The sequence below is a fragment of the Macaca thibetana genome, chromosome 15 (assembly GCF_024542745.1).
Source record: "Macaca thibetana thibetana isolate TM-01 chromosome 15, ASM2454274v1, whole genome shotgun sequence".
NCBI lineage: Eukaryota > Metazoa > Chordata > Mammalia > Primates > Cercopithecidae > Macaca > Macaca thibetana.
Window position 1 is genome coordinate 44,148,234 of NC_065592.1, and position 25,038 is coordinate 44,173,271.

The 25,038-nt window shown below is 49.7% G+C and overlaps 1 protein-coding gene across 2 annotated transcripts in view; it reads left to right on the forward strand.

The window, feature by feature from the left end:
- Positions 1–25,038, forward strand: part of PAX5 (paired box 5) — a 201,354-nt gene that overhangs the window by 50,175 nt on the left and 126,141 nt on the right. For both annotated transcript variants that reach the window (XM_050762196.1, XM_050762197.1), the window contains exon 6: positions 17,995–18,170. In XM_050762196.1, the coding sequence (XP_050618153.1) occupies positions 17,995–18,170 (176 nt within the window). The remainder of the gene's footprint in view (positions 1–17,994; positions 18,171–25,038) is intronic.

The window sequence follows — 25,038 nt, forward strand, 5'->3', positions numbered from 1 at the left end:
ACTCAGGCACTCTGTTTTCAGAGCCTGTGCATATAACCACTCTACTAGTTGGCAGAGGCAGCATATAACCCCCGTAACACCCCTCCCTTGCCCTACACCTCACCCCAGTCTTAGTCCCACCTGCCTTGCTCTTGGAGCTCCAGTGCGCATTCTGCATGTTTTCAGGGCAGCAGCAGCGTTGATTTTTCAAGGTGATTTTTCTCTCCCTGGCCTTTCCCTCTTGACCTAGGTACAGACAGCTGAGAGAAGGCTCCAGCAGGGAGGAGAAGCTGCTGTAGGAACCTGGGACTCTTCTTGGCTCGGTCCTAGCTGGAATCTTGTATTTGGGAAATGGTTTTCTAAAAAGGGCAGAGGGAATCCAGGTCTTGTCTTTTAGGAACAAGTTTTGCTATTCATGATCAAGGAAGTACATTTATTTCACAGTTGTTTTTGGTATCTGTCTTTCTGTCCCTCAAAAAGGGTCTGGAGAACTCTTTCTCTCTAGAGATATCCCCTTTTTAGCAAGACAAATTAGGAAGATAGTCCCTAATATGGGATAATCTCGAAGGGTGGAACTGGAGGCGCCTTGGAATCATATATAGTGATTTTAAATCGTGTAACCCCAGCCGGGTGAGGTGGTTCATGCCTGTAACCCTAGCACTTTGGGAGGCTGAGAGGGGCGGATCCCTTGAGCTGAGGAGTTCAAGACCAACCTGGGCGACATGGTGAAATCCCATCTCTATAAAAAATACAAAATTAGCTGAATGTGGTGGAAAAAAATCATATCAACCCAATGTTTCCTCTTTAAAACAAGTATTTTGTAGTGCTTCCTTTGCTGTCCTAAAATGAAATTTAGAGGAAATCCACCCATACACATAATTTAAAAAATAGATTTAATGCCCCAATTGTAACAGAAAGAGGAAAGAAAAGTAAAATCATAATAAAATGATATATTTTCATTATGTAAATGCTCAGACATGACTACACCAGAAGACATAATAAAGTAGTTAGTTGCCTGCACTTAGGCGTAGAATCTCCATGAATGCAGCAGCTACAAATGTGGACAGCTGTGTTTTTTGGCAACATAAATATCTCTGGCGGTGTTGCCATCAGCAAACTGATTTTCTGAAATTATGAACATGTCCTGATAAAATTCCAACCAAAGCAAAGCATAATCTTCCCTCAATGTATATGGTGGTTGTATCCTTGGAAAAGTCAGTGTAAATGAAAACACCAAGTCTTTGTGTATATCAGTAATACAGAGTTACGTTCATGACTCACATATTTATAAAGAGTTTTCACCAACTTCAGTGTGTGATGGATCATTCCATAGATGTGTGAGATGCAGGCCAAGTATTTACTGGACTGTGCTGGGTAGCATCCCTGGCCCCATCCATTAAATGCCATAACTCCTCCCCCATAACAATATTAGTAATAATTCATAGATTTCCCAAATCTCCTCTGATCTCCTCACGCTTATGGACAACCACTGGAATGAATGGATTTCTCTCTAGGGTGTCTTTCTTTTGGGAAGTTCTGTGGAGTCTGTTAAAAAGCAAAATCTGCATGTATTGTGTACTCATTGTGTGCAAGGCCTGACCCAGAGACACAGAAGCATAGCCTGATTTAGATGTGGAGCTGTGAAAGCTATGTGACCCCACTTCATGGGTGCCAAGCTCCCAGGGGCCTCAGTCAGTGAGCATACCCCCACCTGCATCTTATCCTTGTCTGGGATGCCCCTTGCCTCCTCCTTCATGCCCCCAAATTCGAATCTTGGCTCAGATGCCACCTTATCCTCCCAGGAAGCCTTCCCTGACCCCCCATCCTCCTGTACTGGACAGGTTCCCTCTGTCTCTAGACTCTCATTGCCTGCGGTTGAGGGCTCTCTTAGGATACTTTCACAAGCTAGGACTGTAAGTCCATCTCCAGACCTTCTCTCCTTGACAGAGAATGGACTCCCTGAGGGCTCAGACTGGGTTCCCTGGCAGGGATTGAGGCCAGAGCACCAGCAACAGATCAATGTATGCTGGAACCAAGGGATTCACCTTAGCCAGGTACCCCTCTCTGTACACATCTTGTTCTTTTTATTTTTTTAATTTTACTTTCAATTTTTTTTTTGAGACAAAATCTCAGTCTGTTGCCCAGGCTGGAGTGCAGTGGCATGATCTCGGCTCACTGCAACCTCCGCTTCCCGGGTTCAAGTGATTCTCCTGCCTCAGCCACCCAGTACCTGGGCCTACAGGTGCACACTACCACACCTAGCTAATTTTTGTATTTTTACTAGAGGCGGGGTCTTGCCATGTTGGGCAGGCTGTTCTCAAACTCCTGACCTCAGGTGATCCGTCTGCCTCAGCCTCCCAAAGTGCTGGGATTACAGGGGGGAGTCACAGATCCCAGCCCTTGTTCTTTCTAATTTAGCAAATGGCTTCTGTTTTCCTGTCCTCACTCTCAGTCCTTACTGACTCTCAGGAGGTGCTCGCTGTGTAGACAGCACTCTCTCACATGCTCTGACCAGTGCTGTAGGCCTGGCACAATTTATTGACTCCATTGCACAGACGTGTTGAGAGAAGTGTAAGAACACACAGCTGGCAGGCGGCAGAGCCAGAGCTGGCTCTCTGTGCTCCACCACTTTTGTCACTTAAACATTTACAAGGCAGAGCCTTTTCCCTGGGGTGTCATTCATCCATTTACTGGATGCCTGCGGTTGAGGGCTCTCTGAGGATCCTTTCACAAGCTTGGACTGCAAGTCCATCTCCAGGCCTTCTCTCCTTGACACAGAGTGGGCTCCCTGGCAGGGCTTGGGACCAGAGCACCAGCAACAGATCAATGCTGGAGCCAAGGGATTCACCTTAGCCAGGTACCCCTCTCTGTACCCATCTTGTTCTTTTTATTTTTTAATTTTACTTTTAATTTTTTTTTAAAATAAAATTGATGTGGTATTGGGCACTGTGGTCTCAGATGTAGGTAAGGCCTGGGAGACCCCATTGTTTTCCCTTAGGGGTTTTCCTCAGGGACCCCTTTGTTTTCCCTTAGGCCAGACATGGAAGGGGAGCATCAGATATCCCCTGGGAGGGTGTGGCCACTATTTCCCAGCAGGAGGTCACATGGAAGCAGCTGTCTCCCTTCTCCTTTTTACCTGGTTTTGTTTGTTTGCTTGTTTTTTTGCCAGTTTCAGTGAAATTCACTCTATAAGTATTTATCGTGCTCCTGCTATGTGTGCTAGGGATTGTCCTAGTTGCTGGGAACACAGCAATGAACAAGACAGACAAAAGTGTTTGCCCACATGAGTGACATTCTAAGGAGGAAAGACAATAACTAAATAAGGAAAATAAGCAGCATGCTGTTCAATGCTCTGGAGGAAAAGCTAGGTGAGGAGACAGCGAATGAAGCAGGGCTGAGCGGGAGCCTTTGCTGTTTTTGGAGGGTGGTCCTAATGATGAGCTGACGTTTGAGCAGAGGCCTTAATGGAGGGAGGAGTGAGCCAGGCAAATATCTGGGGGAGGAAGTTTCCAGAGAGAGGAAACAGCAAGTGCAAAGACCTCAAGGCCGAGTGAGCTTGGCATGACTGTGGAACCCTAAGGAGGCGAGTGTGACGGGAGCAGAATAAGCGGGGAAAGAGTGGGAGGAAACGAGGTCAGAAAGGTGGGATTGCAGGGTGGGTACTCAGATTGGTACCAGTAAGGCCTGGTAAGCTGTGAGGGACTGTGGGTTTTGCTCAGAGTGGGAGTAGACGGCAGCCTAGAACCTCCAACAGGGAACTTCAGAGGCACATTTCCTCCCCTACCTCCAGTGAGTCATTCACTCCAGCATACCTTCCCTCCTAATCACCTCCCAAACCTACCCCCTTCTCTGGGTAGCCATTCCGACCATTAGCTCTGTCCTGGCTGAGGGCTTCCACTCGACCCTGGACCTCAGTCTCATCTTCCTCCAACAGGGTCTCTACACTGTGGCCAGATTAGACCGTATGACCCTCCTCCCCCAACCCTTCTGTGTCTGGAATTGTGAATGTATTGATATCATCAGACAAGGGACTGACTGCAACAGAGACAGGAATCTGGGGTGTGGGGATTGGGGCTGCTGGTAGATGGGTTGTCATTTTGTCCGGGAGGCAGTGCAATGCAGTGCAGTGGGTGGCCCAAAGCCCCTCCCCCAACCCTCAACCAGCTCCTAATCCCCAGCCCGGTCTCTGGCTTCGGCAATGGCTCCCCCCAGAGGCACCTGCTTTATTTATGGCTTCTCCCCAACTCCCCGCAGGCAGAGGAAAGTCCATTAGTGTGTTTGCAGACTCTGCCAGCTCTGAGCAGATGCAAAGCTTATTTGCAAACTGTCATTGCCCTGGCCTCCTCCAGAGACTCTCATGCTGGGCTCAGCCTTGTGCCTCCAAGAGCCACCTCCCTCAGGCAGCCACCGGGGCAAGCCGCTTTCCTGATTTCCCTAAGCATAGTCTTGGCTTGGAGTTGGGAAAATTAAATTAAATGCCACGAAGGAACCGTAGCAGTGCATTGGGCCATGTTGACAGTAGAGAATGAAGTCCTCTCTGTTGATAGAAGCTCATTGTTTTGACATAAATTAGGGAGGCATTGAGAGAAAGTGGAAAAAGTCTTGAGCTGAGGACCTGGGACCCAAGTTCAAGTCTCTGTTAGGCTGCTGAGTATCTTGGTGATTTGGGGCAACAGTTTATTGCCTTCTGAGCCTCAGTTTCCAAGTTGCACAAGGAGCTGCAGACAGGCTTGGAATCCACTCCAAGTTCCAGAATTCTCTGATTTGAATTTTGGGGATGTTTCTTTCATCCAGTGAGCTGGGGACAAAGCGATTTGTCCAAAATGGCTCAGTAATTCTGAAATTACCTGGAGACTGGCCTCATTGGGGTACAAGGCACTGAGGAGTTGAGACACCAGGGCTCTCAGTCTCACTTGGCCTGATCACTCTGCTGTGTGACCCTGGGCAGGCCACGTTCCCTCTCTGAGCCCATTTTCTCATCTGCAAAATGGAATCGTAATCTCCTGCCCATCTCCTGAGATTATCATGAGAATCAGATAAGCTGATGAATGTTTCATGTTCCACAGGAATATGTATTTGAGGGGTGTGATTGTTATTATTTTGTTGCTGTTATCCTTTTCAGATGTCTAGGCATGCACACTTGCCAGTGTAATACAAGAATATGCCCATATAGGGTACAGAGCCCAAACAAGTCAATTTAACTACAGGAGAGGGAAATAATGGTGCTTCTCTGAATAATGAAGAGCCCTTCTTATAAGTTGTGCTTGTTCAGTTCCACGCCCTCATAAATCCACCATTCCTGTGTGTGTATTTGGTGGAAAAACACACCACAGACATACACAAAAGCCTCTTGAGTTCTTTTCAACTGGGACAGGAGATGACACACGTTGGCAGACAGAGGCTGATCTCTGTGTATCCAAGAGGAGTCAAGCCAGTCCGAGTACATCTAACAGGTCAAGCTCTGAAATGAAGAAGCAATAAGCCAGTGAAATGGTACTATCACCGAAACATGATTGATCAATTGAATTCTATCAGAGACAGTGGACAGTCAGATTAACTCAGGCCTGATAGGTTCAATGAGTTAAAGCATGATGTTCATTTCAGCTTCATTTCACCAGTCTTTGCTTGTGAAATTGGTCTATCAATAGAGGTTGAAGATCATATATATATATATAGATATCGGGGACCATCTTATGGGGAATATAATCTTGGTAGTTGGCTCCTGGCTGGGGCTGCCTGCTACAGGTAATGGAGACAGAACAGGGACTCCATCAGCCCCATCGAAATGGCCTGATATCTTCTCCAAATGAAAAGTATTTTTGGATCTCTGATGATTTATCTTTTTTTTTCTCCCTCTCACTTTGATCTATGACAAAACCCATACCCATCTTGGAGAAATATAGTGATTTCTCCTGAAAACATTTGTGCAATGATCAGATAGATACACTTCAAATACGAACCTTCTTTTTAGTTATATCATCCTTGGGAAAAAAAAATACAGACAGTAATTTAAAAACTCAAATGGGGGTAATGCAAAGATATCAGAGTAAATATGATTTTTAAGCGCTTTTATTTATTTATTTGTTTCTATGCAGTGGGGGATGGGAGACAGACTGCTGTGTGCATGAAGGCCATAAACGGGATGTATGCAGAAGTCCTTCCAGGTATAATTAAAATGAAGCCTTTCGCATTCTTTGATCTCATTTAAAAGCACAATTCACAGAAACAAATCACCCTTTTGCTCCCAGTAATATTTCATTTGCTTCAGAATATTTTCACTATGGCGGTTAACATCCTTTCTAATTAGTGTGCATATCCCTCTGTAAGGTGGGGTAATTAGGGACTACTGTACGAGGTAATGGACTTGGACAGTATGGATTAGAGAGAACAGACTTGCCCTGTGGCAATGCATCAGGTATTTCTTCCTTTCTGCCTCTTCTTTGAGGTCGTCTTGATTCATTTTAGCACAAAGAAATCCCATCTCTTCATACCAACACCATGAAAGCTTCAATAATGTATTTGCACTGTTTGTATATCAGAGTGTATATTAGGTTCTGGATAATGGATAGTGATGCTGAACAGCTCGACAGAGAGGGAAGAGCCTCTCACACTTCACCCCCTTTCCCCTCCTGCAACTCCTGAATTCTAATCATGCTGAATTATAGCCGTTCCCCTGCACCATGCTTTCTGTGCCTCCAGGCTGTCGCAGATGCTGTTCCCTCTGGTTGGAATGCAATTTCTCTTCCCTGGGCATTTCTTTGGCTAACTCCATCCTTAAGACTCAGGGTAAGCCTGGACGCAGTAGTTCATGCCTGTAATCCCAGCACTTTGAGAGGCCAGTCTGGCCAACATGGTGAAACTCGGTCTCTACTTAAAATGCAAAAAATTAGTCAGGTGTGGTGGTGCATACCTGTAGTCCCAGCTACTTGGGAGGCTGAGGCAGGAGAATCGCTTGAACCTGGGAGGCAGAGGTTGCAGTGAGCCAAGATGGTGCCGTTGCACATCCAGACTGGACAACAGGGTGAGACTCTGTCTCAAAAAAAAAAGCCCCCAAAAAAGACTCAGGCTACATCTTTTCCAGGGGACCGTTCTTGGGCTACACTTGCCCTTAGTCTGGATTAAGTGGAGTGAGTGAGTGTGGAGCAGACTCTGGAACCAGACTGCTTGAGTTCGGACCCTAGCTTCTCTACTTCTTAGCTGTGTGATCTTGGGCAAGTTACTCTTTTTTTTCCTTCCTTCCCCCTATCCCCCAATCTTTGGATCCTGTGACTAGGCAAGTTGTTTAACCCTCTGCCTCAGTTTCCTCATCTGTAAAATGGGAGGAAGCAATAACAGACTTGACATCTTAGGGTTTTCGTGAGGATCCAATAGGGAAGGTGCTTAGAACAGTGTCTCGCAGAGTGAGCTCTGAATAGGGTCTGGCCACTTCCATTAGGCTCCTAGGGCTATGTCTGCTTCTTAGGCTCCTAGCACTTATCGTACTACATTGCAATTATTCACTTGTCTTCGTCCTCCACTAGGAGAAGGGGGCTAAGACTTGAAGCTCTCTGTAGTTCTGGTGGGAAACCCAGGGCCAGATACTTGTATGTTGCTCAGGGATCAACAGATCCAGGATGCTTGAGGCAGGAGTCAGAAGCCTCATATCCAAGCTTACCTTGAATCTGCTGTCTGGCCCCTGACAGATCCCTTTGCTGTCTGGCCTCCCCTTTGCCATCCTCAAATGTGGAATCACCAGCCCTTGGGGCCTTTCCCACACTGACAGCCTGTGACTCATTGGGTAACACCCAGCACAATCAGATTCACTCTGGTCAAACCTGAACGTATTTGGCAATTTTACAATTTCGCGTTTTCCTTCTCCGAGAAGAAAGATTGAGTGAAACTAATGGCTGAATAATGGTAGTTTCAATGGAATCTTTCTCCATGCCACCTTGATTTTTCTCAGTCTGCAGCCCCAGTTTAGGACAGGATTTAGAAAATGACTCAGAACATTGATTTTTGTTCCGGGCCACCAAGGGACATTTCCAGCCCAGCCACCCTCATCCCCAGCATGGGGCCTGGCTCATAGTAGATGTCCTAGAAGCATTTGCCAACTTAACTTGATTACCTCTACCTGGAATCCCATCTCTTAGCTTGGCATCTTGTTTCCCAGTCCTGACTCTTATTGTCCCTCCTCCAGGACCCCCCTCCCTGTTGTTAGTCATCTCCAGGTCACTGTAAGCACCCCAAACAGCACCATGCAGAGAATTGAAGCTCTGTAATGAGTTTGAGCTTGAGTCTGTGAACAGCATTTTGTTGTTGTTGTTGGACTCTGAGCAATATATGACTTGCTGCATTTTCCTTTTGGTATATGCTGCCAGGGAGCTTAGAGCTCAACTGAGTTTTAGTAGTTTATCATCCACTCTAGTTCAAAATTTTATGAACAGCCTCAAATCTGTCTTAGAAGTAGGTGGGACATAAACTCTTAGTTGTTTCACTTTTTCCTCCTCTGAGATCACTGATATAATAGAGGTCACTCCTGAGTTCTCCGATGATGCCAGCCACTGTCCTAGTGCTGACTTCGGAGCCATACAAGCCTTTCTAGCTTAATCATTCAGTCAACAAACATTGATTAGCATCTCCTATGCTTGAGGTAAATGAGACAGGGGCGCTGCCCTCAACTCATACTTTAGCAGGGAAAAAAATACTAATTCTAGAAACAGCTCATGTTTATTGAGGGCATACTATTGAGTTATGCTAAGTATTTTACATGTATTCTCATTAAATTCTCTCATCAACTCCAGACACTATTATGATTCCATTCTACAGATAAGAAAATTGAGGATTAGAGCAGTTAAAGAAGTTGCTCAAATATCATGGGCTTGTGAGAGACAGAGTGCTGGGATTTGAACCTGGACCTACATGAGTTCGGAGTGCCCAGGCTTCCCCACTGTTCTGTACCGGGTCTGCCACAGTGCTCAACTTCACTTTAGTGCATGTAGGAGCTGTGCGAATGCTCTGCTGTGTTATCTTGGGCAAATTACTTCATCTCTCTGTGCCAGCTTCCTTAACTGTAAAGTGGAGATTCCAGGAGGACTGAGTTCACAGGATGGTTTGTGAAGAGTAAAATCCAGGCCATAATGGTGGCCTGTGGAACATGCTGAGGAGACCCAGAAGAAAGGGTGGTGAATTCAGCCTTTGGATTTGGAGGCAGGCTTCAGAGAGGAGGCAGTTTTTAGACTGAGTCTTGCTGGGCAGGAGGGAAGGGCATGCCAGCAGAGGGTGCAGAATGTCTGGGGGCACTGGGGAGCAGTGGTGAAGGGACACATGAGGGCTGACAAACGGCCTGCTGGGGTGGCTTTCTGGGGTGAAGTGGGGGGTGACCCTGACTAGAGGGGCAGGTCGTCGAGGCCTCAGGGGCTCAGGCTTTGTCCCCAGGGAGCCTTGAAAGGGTTTTCTTGATGAAAATGAGGGTGACAGCAGCTAGCATTATTTGGACACTAAACTCTGTGCCAGGCGCCGTGTTAAAGTGTCATGGAGATTATCTCATTTAATCCTCACAAAAGCCCCACGAGTTGTCCTGCATACTGTTACTTTCAGTTTACAGATGAGGGGACTGAGGGCTTTCGTCTTAGCAGCTGACAGGAAGAATAAAGGGAGGTGTCCCGAGTGCTGGATCTGCAGATAAGAGACCTACGTACAAATCCCAGCATTGCCACTTTGAGCTGAGTGACCTCAGTGACTCAAGCTCTCTGAGCCTCAGTTTTCTCATCTGTAAAATGGAATAAGAATACATACTTCATAGAGATGTTCTGAGGGTCAAAGAAACTGAAGAATGCACAAATAACTTGGCTCAGTGCCTGGCACTGAACAGTGCTCTCTCTGGGGTGAGAACAGGGGGTGTGGGGAGCTTTGCAACCCTGTTATCTCTGTCAGCCCCACTTCATTCTTTGCTATTGACAGACGATGCTCTCCCAATCTTGCACAAAGAGTTTTGCTAACATAGTCCCAGAACAAATCCCCTGGCTTCCTATCCCTTTTAAAAAATTATTATCATTTTTGTTTTAAGAGACAGAGTCTCGTTCTGTCACACAGGCTAACGTGCAGTGGTGCCACCATAGCTCACTGAAGCCTTAAACTCCTGGGCTCGGCCGGGCGCGGTGGCTCACGCCTGTAATCCCAGCACTTTGGGAGGCTGAGGCGGGCGGATCACAAGGTCAGGAGATCGAGACCACGGTGAAACCCCGTCTCTACTAAAAATACAAAATATTAGCCGGGCGCGGTTGTGGGCGCCTGTAGTCCCAGCTACTCGGGAGGCTGAGGCAGGAGAATGGCGTGAACCCGGGAGGCGGAGCTTGCAGTGAGCCGAGATCGCGCCACTGCACTCCAGCCTGGGCAACAGAGCGAGACTCCGTCTCAAAAAAAAAAAAAAAAAAAACTCCTGGGCTCTAGCAATCCTCTTGCCTCAGCCTCTCAAGTAGCTGGGACTACAGGCCTGCACCACCACACCCTGGCTAACTTCTTAATTTTATTATTATTGTTATTTTTGAGACAGAATCTTACTGTGTTGCCCAGGCTGGAGTGCAATGGCATGATCCTGGCTCACGAAAACCTCTGTCTCCTGGGTTCAAGTGATTCTCTTGCCTCAGCCTCCCGAGTAGCTGCACCACCACACATGGCTAATTTTTGTATTTTTAGTAGAGACAGGGTTTTACCATGTTGGCCAGGCTGGTCTTGAACTCCTGACCTCAGGTGATCTGCCCGCTTTGGCCTCCCAAAGTGCTGGGATTACAGGCATGAGCCACCACACCCAGCCATTTCTTATTTTTATTTTTTTGTAGAGATGGGGATCTCACCATGTTGCCAAGGCTGGTCTTGAACTCCTGGCCTCAAATGATCCTCCCACCTTGGCTTCCCAAAGTGCTGGGATTATAGGCAGGAACCACTGCTCTCAGCCTGAAATAATTATTTAAGTTATAAATCAGCATGGTCTGAATTTGATGGATCTCTGCTTTATAGGTTGTTTTGAGAATTAGCCATTGCAGCCACCTGAAGATGCCAACTCCAAGCTCTTTGGGCTCACTTGACCCAAACTGGAAAAATGCCCCAAGTCACATCAGTTCATCTTGCCAGTCACCCCAGCTCTGTACTCCTGTTGCAGATGACCCATCAGGACCTGCTCTGTCCTGCATCCTCACAAGGGAGGCAAGTCTAGGAGTACAGGCAGTGCCAGAGGCCTGTGGTTACAAGCAGCAAACTGGGCTCATCTAGAGACAGCCCTGGACCCTGGGGTAAGGTGGGGCTGTTGTAGTGCATAAAACAGGAATGGGATCTGGGAGTTATTCTCACAGTTTCTTCTTTTATTTTCTTTTCTTTCTTTCTTTCCTTTTTTTTTGAGACTGAATCTTGCTCTATTGCCCAGGCTGGAGTGCAATGGTGCAATCTTGGCTCACTGCAAACTCCATCTCCTGGGTTCAAGAGATTCTCGTGCCTTAGCCTCCTGAGTAGCTGAGATTAGGGGCGCCCACTACCACGCCCGGCTAATTTTTGTATTTTTAGTAGAGTGGGGGTTTCACCATGTTGGCCAGGCTGGTCTCGAACTCCTGACCTCAAGTGATTCACCTGCCTCGGCCTCCCAAAGTGCTGGGATGACAGGCATGAGCCACCGCGCCCAGTCTATTTTCATAGTTTCAAACAATTTAAGAGTAAATATATCCCTGTGAAGAAAAAAGAGAGTTATTCCTGTCTCTGACTTTCCCCCAGCACTCCCACTGCCCCCAACCAACAGGCCTCTCATCACATGAGTGCTCATTCAAGAGAATGTGATCCTCTTGGTTGGCTCAGGCAGTCTCTTAGGGGTGGGATGGATTATAGCCAGGGAGTCCCCTATAAAGACTGCACAACAACCAAAATGGGAAAATAAGTCAATGGTCATTTAATACTACTTAGCAGACAAAATCCGGGTGGATTTTGGTGGAGAAAGCGGTTAGAAATGATCAACTCAGCTACCTTAGCTTACTATCGGTGCCTCTGAGGCTCAGAGGGAGAGGAATTTGCCTGGGCCCACACAGCAAGTAAGGGCAGAGCTGGGGCTAGAAGCCAGGACTGCTGGCTCCCAACCCTTTTCCCACTGGGCCCTGCTACTGCCCTGCCATGCTAAGGAGCAGCTGTGAGGATGAAGGAAGCTGTATAAGGGCTCTGGCCTAGGCCTGGGTTGTGGAGAGGAACTGGACTCTGAGAAAGGCTAGAGGCTGACCTGGTGGCTCTAGCCTCCTTTCCTGGGGCTCTACAGCCTCCAGATGGGGTTACATTCCAAAAGCCATGATGCTAGAAGGGATTTCAGAGATTCATGTTTGTTTTTATATTTTTCCTCCCAGTGAGTGTCTACAGACATAAGGTGCATGATAATTTTTAAAGAAACAAACCAGAACCCTCCAAGAAAAATGCAAAACCCCTGAATCTGCTGTGGTCTGAAGAAAATGGAATGGGTTTATGATCTTTTAAGACACACAAGAGACAGCTTTCTCTTGACAGATGGGAATCTGAGGCTATTTTGCTTCCTCCCTTTTTGCGTGACCAGACCCGATTGTGTAAAGCTTTTAGCTTCAAAGCTGGGTTGTGAATAACATTGGTTTAACCTGAAATTTAAAGCCAGCATTTCTTTGCTCCCTGAGACGGGGCTTCCTGCCCCTTGCTCCCCTGAAGCTAGCTTCCAGAATGTTAATTCTACGAGCCATGGTTGACTAAGCCCAGCACTGGGTCTATTACATATTATTTGATTTGGAGTAGAAAAAAAAGATTTAAAGATACCATGCCCCCTGTATACCTTTGTACTTTCGCCCATGTCTGTCCATATATTTAAGCATACCATTCACATTGTGAGTTCAGACTTTTCTCCCTGGAATAAAATGGGTCTGAGCATTTCTGTAGCCTGCCTCCAAGACCACATTCTCCAATTAAGTCAGACAGCATCTTCACGGTGCAGATGAGAAATGCTACGGAAGCTTACACCGGAGGCCTGGAGGTTCAGACCTGCCCTTGTGCAGGGGCTGATTTGGGGTATTCATTTTTGCAGCTGTCTCTGAGCATATAATCTGTTTGTTGGTTCATTCTCACTGAGGACCCACTGTGTGCCACACCAGAGGCAGGACAGAGGGTCCCTGACCTCTTAGGACCATGTGCTTTTTCCTTCAGAGTACTTACCTTGGTTGATACTTGCACCTTTACTGGTCCGATTATTTTCAATTACTGTTTGCCACCTCCTCTGGACATAACTCCATGAGGACGATGGCTGGGTCAGCTTTTGCCCATCACTGTGTCCCTGGCATTAGCACTCACTAAGCTTGGTGGAAGGAAGAATGATGAATGAGTGAGGTCAGATGGAGGGATCCTGACATTTTCAGATCAGACATGCAGAGTGATGGTGCATGTCACACTAGTCACAGGTAGTACCAATTCGTTCATTTATTCCACAGATATTCGCTTTGGAGGAGAGAGAGATGAATTACCTCCCACCTTTCCCCCGAAGGTAGCTCATAGCACAGTGTGGGAGTGAAGGGTCCAGGGGACGTGGTTTCTAAGGTAAGGGAGAAAGTGGTCAGAGCCCTAAGAACGGGAGCTGGAGGACCGGCTGGGGCATGAAGGAAGGAATCCTGGAGGAGGAGACACGTGTGCCTTCTGGCTGTGTCTGTCTGAAAAACAATGCCTGTGTCCCTGGGAGATGGTTTCCATTCCATATGGGCACAGTGGATCACCTGCGGCTCAACAGGCCAATCAGCGTATCACCTTTAAACACCCACAAATGCAAGCTCCTACTTCCGCCGGCCCCTAGTAGCAAAAGAGGAGGCTTGGGAGCTGAGTTTAGAAAGCATGCTCTGACCTAAAGGAACGAGCGATTTGGGCCCTGGGACTGAGAAATGTGGAGGGCACATGCTTCCTCAGCACTTCCAGTAGCTCCTCAAGACTCCTGCAGCAAGGCTCAGATCCTCTCTCTGGCCTCTGGGGTTGTCTGGCTCGATCCCTCCCAGCCTCTCCAGATTCTCCTGGGACCTCTTCCCTCTCTCCCTCTGTTCCTTTCACCCCCTTCTCTCAGGGCCTTTGTACCGGCCCTTTGTCTCCCCGGTCTGGCACCCTCTCTGCCCCACCCCCTTTCCCTGGTCACTCCTCACTGTTCCATGCAATTCCTCTTGGAGACTTCCCTGACTCCTCTCACAGGAGGCCACTCCCCTCCCCATTACACATGGTCACATAGATATGTTTTTATGCTCTCTTTTCACCCTAGCATCAGTCACAGTTGTTTGTAATCCTATGTTTATTCGTGTGATTACTTGACTAAAGCGGGCTGCCCTCTCTAGATTGTAGAGAGAGAGGTTTGTCCTGGTCATCACTGTATCCCCTGTTTTTGTTTATTTTTAAAATGTATTTACTTAAAAAATATTACCTGATACAGAGTAAATATTTTATCAATATTCGTTAAACCAATGAATAACTGACTATGTGTTTTGGAGTGTCCGAAGCCTTCTTAAGGAAATGACAGACACTATTGCCTTTATTTCCCTAGTAAAGGAAGCAAGCGAGGTGCTGGTGGGGCGAGAGTGGTGAGGGCAATCGTGGGACAGGGTGAGTGCCCAGAGAGGTGGGCTCTGCCCAGCTCACAGCCCTTCCAGGAAAGTCTACCTGCCTCAGCCTCCCAGGTGCTGGAATGACAAGCATGAGCCACTGTGCCTGGCAGCCTGGATATCCTTACAGGCTCAGTTGACAGGGGCTGTGGCTGACTCTCAAAGAAACAGAGCAGGATGCAGCCAGTTCGCTTCTGGGGAGACTCTGCAGAGAGGAGCGCGGGTCCAGCAAGGCTGCCTGTGCTCAGAGGCTGTGTGGTGTCCTCGGGGGAGGGTCTCCTAACACCCGCTGTGTGTACGCTTGAGGGCCTGTGTGCCCTGAGCCTTTACTCTGTGCTGGGCTCTACTGGGTGACCAGACAGTGACCTTGCCCGCAGGGGCCCTCAGTGGATCCATTCCCTCTGAGTTTGGGCTCTGAGCTGTGGAAAGAGCCTGGCCCATGAGTCCTGTGGGAAAGGGATCAAGCCTGAGGATGTCTCTGGGAGGATGGCCTGGCTGGCTGGGAGAGGCCCCCTAGAGGGGCAGAGTTGAGGGGGTGTGATGGAGCAGCCTGGGTGGGCCGGAGAAGCTGGGCACTGCCCTGCTGGGGACAGAGCCAGGCCTCGGCAGGAGTCGTTAGGAGATGGCTGACAGGAAGGAGGCGTCGCTAAGAGTTTTGGGCCTGGCTGGCAGGGTTGGGGCTGGGAAGTATAACCAAAGCTGGTGGAGGGAGAAGCTTTTTGAAAGTGATGTGCCCCTTCTGACAGGGAGGAACTTGGGGGTGCACTGGGGACCAAGGCCAACATCATGCTTTCGCAGGAGTGACTGGGACCAGGATGACTGGGCAGAGCCACAGCTGAGTAGGAAAAACTGAGCCGTCTTTCCTGGTGTGCGTGTGCCTGTGCATGTGTGTGCAGAGAACCTTTGAGAAAAGGATCATTTGGTGGGTGCTGACCAATGGAAGAACACTGTAGGGCAGACAGACTGGGCCATGAGCTCCCGTACCTGCTAGTCTTGGTGACCTTGTGGGAATGGTCCCTGTGGGGATGGGCCATGATGGGAGAAGGGTCTCTGAGGATGATGTCCTCTGGGCAGGAGCAGGCACCTGCCTTGTGGAAGGCCAGGGTTACGGGCTGCTAGAGGAGGGGCCTAGGCTTCAGGCTGGGGAACGTTGGTCAGAGAGACCAACTTCTGCCTTGGCCCACATGTGGGAGCATCTGGTGACTCAGGCTGTGGCCCAGCCTACAGTATCCTCTTGGGTCAAAATTAGTGGGGAATCCATTTTCTCAGAGGGCTCGTGAGCTGCCTCTGAAGGCCTTTCCTATAGAGGATGCTGGGTCCTCTGAGCCTGTTGGCTTCTACAGGGGATCTGAAAGGCCAAAACACAAAGCTGCTATCTTTGTTCAGATGTCAGCCCTGCATTGCAGTTGTCTCCAGATAAGTACAGTTGAAGCACTGACTTTTGGCTGAGTCTTGGTGACACCACATCCCACTGCTTCATGCTCCTTAGTCTGGCCTCATTCCTCACATGAATGGGAGCTGGCCATGACGGATGAAGTCCAGTCTAGGGCAGGAGTGTGCTGGTGGGAGCGGGGGTCAGACAAGGCCTTGAGTAAGGGCACCTTTTAGCATGAGAGCAGACCCATGCTGGTTTTCCCCAGGGCTTCCTGACTGCAGGAAGATGTCCCAGATGCCTCACCTCTGGGCCTGGGTTTCAAAAAGCCTCTGGTCAGCCTTGTGTGAGCAATGTGGTTCCAGAGAGCCTGGGGAATGATGTACCCCGTGAGGCCATTTGCTCGCTGGAAACATTTGCCCTCTGTGCTTGATTTTATTTTGAACAGTTCCAGCTTGAGACTCAACAGAAGATATTTCATCGCATTTGTTTCTTTATTGATAATTCATAATATTTCTTTTGACATGTAAGCATCATCACCGGAGACTGTTACAGTGTGAATAGCTAACAATACAGAACACAGAGGGAATTTAATCTTATACTTACTTAATTTACATTTTGTAATAGGCAGTACATTTAAACTTCTGAAGCCAAACCAAACCAAAGAAAAACATGCCGTGAAAAGTCTCTCCCCCTCACCTCCACTCACCACTTCCTACCTCCCTGAATGAGCAACCACTGTAAATGTCTCTCATATATCCTTTGGAGAGATCCATATTGCACATAGTCTTATTTTCTTCCTTTTTACACAAAAGGTTGTACATTATACATGCTGTGCTGTACCTTGTTTTTTATTTTTTAACATAACAATGTATCTTGAAGATCTTTTCATATCAATTCACAGAAGGAAGCCTCATTCCTTTCTGCGGCTGCACAGTTTTCCATTATGCAAGTATGCCTGGCTGCGTTAACCAGCCCCCGCCCCCAAATAAACTCTTGGGTTGTTTCCAGTCTTTTGCTACAAGAACCTTGTACATACATCACTTCTCACATGTGTAAGTTGAGCTGTAAAATAAATTCCCAGAAGTGCAATCGCTATATTGAAGGGAAAGTGCATTTATGGTTTTGACAGATTTGTCGACTTGTCTAGCACAGGTGTTGTTACCACTTCCACCAGAATTGTATGAGAGTCCCGTTTTCCTACAGTCTTCCTGGCACAGTGTTTCACTGACCGATCACATGATGTGGTAGCAAATGTCCAGGGTAAGGACCTCAACTCTGGGGAAAACTGTACCTCCCAGGAGTGTCTTTAGGACAGGAGGGGCGGGAGCACCTGATGACTAGGCCTGCGGGTCAACCCAAGCTCGAATTCTCAGGCAAACCAATAAATCTCTCTAGGTCTCAATCTTCTCATCTGCAAAGTGGGGAGAATAACCTACTTTGAGGGTCATCATGAGGATTAGATGAGATGATGCATGTCAAAAGGACTTTGCACAGTCCCTGGCACATGGCTTCGGGAGGCTGGCCCTGCACTTACCAAGCAGGTGACCTTGGCCAAGGCGGTGCCTTACCTGCCGGTGTCTTCTCTGGTCAGGGAGGGAGTTGGGGTTAGGTCCTCTTCGTAGTCTCAGGGTCTGACCTGTCTTTCTTTTTTTTTTTTTTTTTTTTTTTTTTTTTTTTTTTTTTTTTTGAGACGGAGTCTCGCTCTGTCGCCCAGGCTGGCTGGAGTGCAGTGGCCGGATCTCAGCTCACTGCAAGCTCCGCCTCCCGGGTTTCCGCCATTCTCCTGCCTCAGCCTCCCAAGTAGCTGGGACTACAGGCGCCCGCCACCTCGCCCGGCTAGTGTTTTGTATTTTTTTTTTTTTAGTAGAGGTGGGGTTTCACCATGTTAGCCAGGATGGTCTCGATCTCCTGACCTCGTGATCCGCCCGTCTCGGCCTCCCAAAGTGCTGGGATTACAGGCTTGAGCCACCGCGCCCGGCCTGACCTGTCTTTCTTCAGCAACATGTATAACCTCCATTCACCCTTCCTCTCTCCTGCTCATCAAAGGTATTCAGGAGTCTCCGGTGCCGAATGGCCACTCACTTCCAGGCAGAGATTTCCTCCGGAAGCAGATGCGGGGAGACTTGTTCACACAGCAGCAGCTGGAGGTGCTGGACCGCGTGTTTGAGAGGCAGCACTACTCAGACATCTTCACCACCACAGAGCCCATCAAGCCTGAACAGGTACGCCCCGTGATGCATGCCCGCCACACCTACCACTGCCACACCGGCCCAGCCACTTTCCTGAAGGCAGAGTCATCTGGCAGGGGGGTGTGGGTGAGGGCACACCAGGTTCTTCTCAGAGAGGTCTCTTCAGTGTTCTTGGCCAAACTTGGGCAGTCACTACATCCCACAAGGCCGGGAGGGCTTGTCTGGGGCTCCAGTCGCTGGCCAGCCGGGGGGTGGGTGACTTCTCTGGCTGCTCTCGTGTCCTTTCCAAGGACTCTCTGGATAGAAGATCTTCCGGGACACTTAAGGTGGTCTTGGGTCATTATCTTGTCAGTCAGGGTGATGGTGGAAATATGTAACCAGCACGTGGCCTGGGGGCTCACTGGCCATGAACAATGGAATGACGGAGCAGGCGGGTATCCCACTGTCTGCCCTCTCACCGGGTTACCCTGTCATGCTTTTAGTAACTGAATCCAAGAGTCTGGAGATAAAGAAATGTCTCATTGCACAAACTCCCACCTGGGTTATTTGCAAGAGAGGGAGAAAGCAGGAGGGCCAGCCCTGGCTGACTGGCTGTCTGCTATACCCTGGGCGGAGTAGTCACTACCTGTGACTATAGAGATGGGATCACGAGGCTCGGCCCAGTGAGAGGCTCCTGAGGCCTAACTAACGTCCCTGGAGTACCAGATTCAATTCATAAGACTATTTCCTGACACCCAGTGTGTGCCAGGGGCTTGACAGGTAACCTTGCAGGCTAGACATGGCTCTGGACCGCCAAGCGCTCCCACCTGGTGGGCCAACCAGAGAGACCCCACAGACAATAACTTTCCCCAGCACTTTCCTCGCTGGTACTAGTGGTGAGAACTGGGGGCACTGAGCTTCCACTAAATGCTAATTAGAGGATGCTTCTGAATTTTCTCCAAAAAGTCATTCCAAATAGTGTAGGCTCCCTGCACAGCTCCCATGGAGAGGCGAGGTGCTGGAGAGAACCGTGGGTGGTGAGGGAAGAGCAGGGCCTCTGGGGCCACCTGTCTGTGACAGTCTGTCTGTGTCCGAGCAGTTTCTGTGAGAGCTCTTGCAGACCTTCTAGCCACTTTGTTTTCAGAGGGTTAAACCAAGGTCCAGAGAAGCAGAGCAACTTACCTAAGGCCATCCTGCAAGACATGCATTCACATAACAAATACGATGAGTGTCTACTTTGTACAAGCCATGGAGCCATGCACTGGGTCACATCAGTGAACAAGATGGGCTTGGACTTCCCCTCAGGGAGCTAACAGACTTGCAGAAGAATCCCAATAAAAGAATTTCCTGAAGGGTCATGGGTTACTGGTGTGCTTGGTGCTGAGGAGGAGGTGTCTGAGGTTCTCTGAGAGCCTAAAGGAAAGGCTGAGCCACAGTGGCCTCCTGGGAGAAAGGTATTTATGCTGAGCATGAAGGGAGCAAGGAGAAGGGGTGTGGGGGTGGAGGGAAAGTGCCTGGCAGAGGGGACAGCAAGTGCAAAGGCCCTGAGTTGAGAGGGAGGCGGCAGGAATGAGGAACGGAGAGAGCGGGTGTGGCTGTGGCTCAGGGATGAGCGGGGGGTGGTGCTGGGGAGGTGGGCCTGGTCTTGTAGACTGGGGTGAGGATGTTAGTCTTTCTCCTGCAAGTCGAGTGATGCCTCTGCTGGGTAGGACACGGTTATGGTGCTGGGCATAGCCACCCCCACACACTCTAGATCCTGGGCTTCAGGGAGGAGAATATGTTTCCATCACAAGCACCCTCCCCGCTCTGCTCAGAGCCCTTCTGGGAGAGGGCAGAAGGCACGTTTTCTCCGACGCGAGAAGAGAGTGAGAGGGGACTGGATCAGGGAACCTTCCTGGATGTGGCCTGTCCTTCCCTCCAGAATGTGGAAGAAAGTTTATCTTCTTCTTTTTTTTTTTTTTTTTTTTTTTTTGAGATAGAGTTTCGCTGTTGTTGCCCAGGCTGGAGTGCAGTGGTGTCATCCCAGCTCACCACAACCTCCGCCTCCCAGGTTCAAGTGATTCTCCTGCCTCAGCCTCCTGAGTAGCTGGGACTACAGGTGCCCGCCACCACGCCCGGCTAATTTTTTTGTGTTTTTAGTAGAGACGGGGTTTCACCATGTTGGCCAGGCTGGTCTTGAACTCCGGACCTCAGGTGATCCACCCGCTTTGGCCTCCCAAAGTGCTGGGATTATAGGCGTGAGCCATTGCGCCCAGCCAGAAGGTTTATCTTTTTTTTTTTGAGATGGAGTCTCACTCTGTCACCCAGACAGTCTCTGCTCACTGTAAGCTCCGCCTCCCAGGTTCACACCATTCCCCCGCCTCAGCCTCCTGAGTAGCTGGGACAACAGGTGCCCGCCACATATGCCTGGCTAGTTTTTTTGTATTTTTTAGTAGAGGTGGGGTTTCACCATGTTAGCCAGGATGGTCTCGATCTCCTGACCTAGTGATTCACCCGCCTTGGCCTCCCAAAGTGCTGGGATTACAGGCGTGAGCCACCGCGCCCAGCCAGAAAGTTTATCTTCTAATGGCTGACAAGATCATGTAATTTTAGGGGTAACAGGAACCACAGAGGCAAGATTTCAATCCTCTTGTTTTTTTAGAGGCCCAGAGAGAGGACAGGGCATGTCTGAGGTCACCCAGCAAGTGAGTGGGGAAGAGAGGGGATCCAGGCCTCTGCACTCCACCTGGCTTCTGCAGCACAAATGTTTCTAAGAACCCCTAATTAACGCAGACACTTCGTGCGAGACTCCCTCTGTGTTTCACATGACTGTCATGGAGACTCAGAATCTGTACCATAGCTGCTTTAGCTCAGAGTGCCCAGGAAGACCATGCAGACTGCAGGGCCTCATCCCTGAGTGGTCTGGAAGCCGCCCATTGATTCACTCACTCACCTGCTCATGTGCCACTCCTCTAACTTCTTCCCTGATCGTGGGCTGAGAGCCAGGCACAGTGCCAGATGCTCATCAGCTCTGCCCAGTCTCACAAGGGCAGTGTGCTGTGGACTCAGAGCCCACAGGACAAGAGAGACTGTTCAGAGGGCCCTATGAGGTGTCAGCCAGAGAGGGGGACGTTACCTGGGTTGGGAGCATTATGGACAATGGCACTGAGGGGGCAGTGTTGGATGGGGGGCTTGAAGGACAGGTCCCATGGGCTCATGGAGAGATAGGGTCTGATAGGGAGGAGACCTGATTACAAACTCTGTGAGGACTCAGCATCTCCAGTGTCCTTCAGAATGAGCGGGCACGCCTGCAGGCCTGTCTCTGACTGTGCGCTCTGAGACGGTGACTGCAGGTGAACTGTGTGGCGGGATAATGACTGACCCAGTGTTTTCTGGTTAATCTGCTTCACCTCCCTGTAATGTGTCTTAATGAGGAGAGATGGAAGGTGAGGCGGCGGGGCTGCCCTGCACACACACACAGGCACTGGACTATGAATGACATACCCTCGCGCCCGATTCCCAATCACTTAGGACAAATGACGCCCGAGCAAGGGGCCGCAGGCTGGGAAGGGATGTGCGTCAAGGGTACAGGTTCCTTGGGCCCCTCATGCTAGCTCTCTGAGAGGTGAATGTTCCACAGGCCTTGCCTGTGAGCCGCAGCGTGGCATGGCGGTGGTGACAGGAAGGGGGCCTGAGGTGCTGGCCACGGAGGCTGGCTTTCTCTTCCATTTTTGAGCAGATCGAGCTGTCTCAGTTTGTGTCTGTGTGGCCTAGTGCCCTGGATGGGGGCCTTGCTGTCACTTTCGTTGAGCAGCTTGGTGGAGAAGAAAGAGCACTTACTGGCCTTGGGGTCGGGAAGCTTGATTTGAGTCCTGGCTCTGCCCTGCTGAGCAAGTCACTGTTTTTCTGGACCTCAGTTTCCGTATCTGTGGTAGGAGTAATCATGATTTTGATGATGACAACAAGAAGAACAGCAGCAACAACTGAAGCCGAACATGACAACAGCGATCCTCCTCACCTATACACCATAGCGTTCAGTTCACGTCCATCCTCTCATTGGACCCCCAAGGCAAATGCCTGCCAAACAGGCTGGGCACGATTTGGGAGCCCCATTATACAGATTGGAACTTTTTTTTCACAGATTGTTTACTCAGGGAGTTTCTGAGATTGTTGAACTGCAGAGCTGGAATCTCATCTCAGGGTCTTCTGTCTTCATCTCATGCAAGATGGTTCCATGGGCCTCCAGGTCCAGGATGATTCCAGGGGCCAGTTTTCTGGCTGGTTGATTTCCAGACCTGGCCTATTGCAGTCAGAGTCTGCCTGTCATTCCAGAACTCTCAGAACTTGCCATAGGTTTGGAGAGGCCACATCCTCCCAGATCCTCCCACCCTGTCCCCCACGGGAAGAACATTCCTCATTGGGGCCAGGCAGGGGTCCTGACAGTTACTGCTGTTAGCTCGGAGCCTGCCCCACCTTGCAGCTTTTCCCGCCAGGATCTACCTGGGTGGGTGGGCCCAGGCTGCTGGCTTTTATAGGGAAACGTAGTAAACCCTTTGCCATGGGTGGAAGGGGTTAATGTTGACCACTCCTGGAGCAGTGAAACACTTCCTTTTCAAAATAGTTTTTGAAAAAGCAATTCTCTTTTCCCTACACGTGGAGTGAGTAAAAATCATGTTGGAGGAAGAGAAGAAAATAAAGCTGCTGGTGGTGAGTGTGTGTGTGCGCACGCGTGTATGTGCGTGTGTGTGTGTGTATGTTTCCAGCAGTGGAATCTGTTTCAGTAAAACTCCCATTGACGTTGTCGTCGGCGCAGCGCTCCTGGTGGCAGCGGGTCCCTCCTCCGGCCGCCACAGGAAGGCCGTGGAGCACAGCCTGCCGTATTTACTCTCGGCAGACTATTAACCAACACCAGGCTATTAATCTGGCTTTTGAGCCTTCACTAAAGCCCATAAAAGCTCACAGTTGTCAAATGGAGTTCATTTTAATTTCCTTTCAATCACAGTAAATTATTCAGGTGATAAATCAGCTGGAGCAGCCTCCTGGCTGTAATAGAAACCCTAATTCCTGGCTAATTATCCAGCCCATTGCTGCCAACAGATCAATACGGGTGCAAAATGGAACGGGCCAGGGCCCTCCCTCCCATTGGGCCAGAGACAGAGAGACAGCTGGGGAAGGGGATGTGCTGCTGACCTCCCAGGAAGTTCAAAGGTCACAGGGGGTTAAACCAGGAGAAGGTCTGTCCCTTGTCTAACAGAGATAGCCACCAGAAATGCCTCCTGCTGTCATCAGCTGCTTTGCCCTCTCAGTGGTGGCACTTCTCCAGGCTGGTAGGCCGAATAGGATTCTAGCATTGCCTTCTCCTGTGGGCATCCTGTTCCTGGGAAGGGGCTGGTTTGTGCTTCTGAGCATGATTGAGCTTGGTCATCAGGGGTGGCCTGAACCTCGACCATGAGGCAGAAAAACGGCTGGGTACCCTGGGGAGAAAGAGGACGTGCTTTTTTTCTTCAGGGAACTCGTTTTCCTTCATTGTGGATCTATATCCCACCATGAGGAGGGGAGAAGGAGAGGAGGGGGTGGGGAGACAGGTGGGCCAGGCTGAGAAAGGGGAAGGCTTCCTGGAGGAGGTGCCTTGAGGGAAGGGCAGAATGCGGCCCTGTGGCGATAGCAGATGGCTGGCTGGAGAAGACATTCTAGGCCGAAGGAGCAGCACAGGCAAAGGACTGTGCAAAGGGAGGAACGCAGGTGTGGGCAGAGAGCTGCAGGGGGGCCTGAATGGTTGAAATGGGGGGCAGTGAAAGGAAGTCAGGTACAGTGGGGTGGAGGAACAGGAGGGCACCCCAACCGCAGAGGGCTGGAATGCAGGGGTGAGGTGTGACTGCTTTGAGGGCAGTGTGTCCCAGAGCCTGGGATCTGTGGCCTGGATTATTCTGCTCACCTTGGAAGCAACCTTCACTGGGACCTCTTGCCTTGTCCTGTTTCTGCGACTACCATTGGATCTCCTTCTTCTTGAAGCCCGCCTCCCATAAAAGTCCCTCATGGTTTCCCACCACTTGAAACCCCAACCCCAGACCTTCATCCCCATCACACCCCTTCACCATCCCCATGTCCCTCTGCTTGCTCACGAGACGCTTGGGCTGTGGCCAGGCCTGACCCTTCACTGCCCACACAGGCTGGGCCGCTTCTGTGTCCAAGGGGGCTGCTGCCCATGGCCCTGCCTCTCCCAGGACTGGCGTGTGCCTGTGTGTGCGTGTGTATGTGCATGAACGTGTGAATCCCAGGTGAGGCTCTGAGCACGTTTGGTGACAGGTACTACAGTTATTACTTTCTTAATTTTGTGGCTCACACTCTAAACTGCTGCTCACTGTTTCCCTGCCTAGAACATTCTTTCAGCCTGTTTCTAAAACCTACCCTGTCCAGGCCCTGGAGGAGTCCTGCCTGCCCTGTGAGGCCTTCACTGACCCTGCACCAATTTGGCCTGCACCAACTTGTCTCTTATCTGAGCTCATAAATGCATTGGGTTTTATTGATTGCTGTAGTAATTGCTGTAGCTACTGTGTATTCATTGCTTACGGTGTGCCTGGCTCTGTTCTGAGAAGACCGTCACTTACCCCACCTCATTACCAAGTCACAACTCCTATCATCCCCATTGTGCAGACAGAACAGCTGAGGTTTGGTGAGATGAGTACGGTGACTTAGCTAAGGGCACACAGTAAATGTGGGGCCAAGATCATAAGCCAGGTCCTTGGCTCCAGAGCCCCAGCCACTGGGATACCCCCAGTTGCAGCACAGGCTACCCACTGACTCTTAGAGATGGATAGTTTCCTGGCGATGCAACCTGGGGGTTCAATTTTCTCATGCAAGGAGCTGAGCATGAGTTAGGAGGTGCCAGCCCTGCCACATGAACCAGTGTGGTCTCAGAAAGCATAAACAGAAGTCTAGGGTG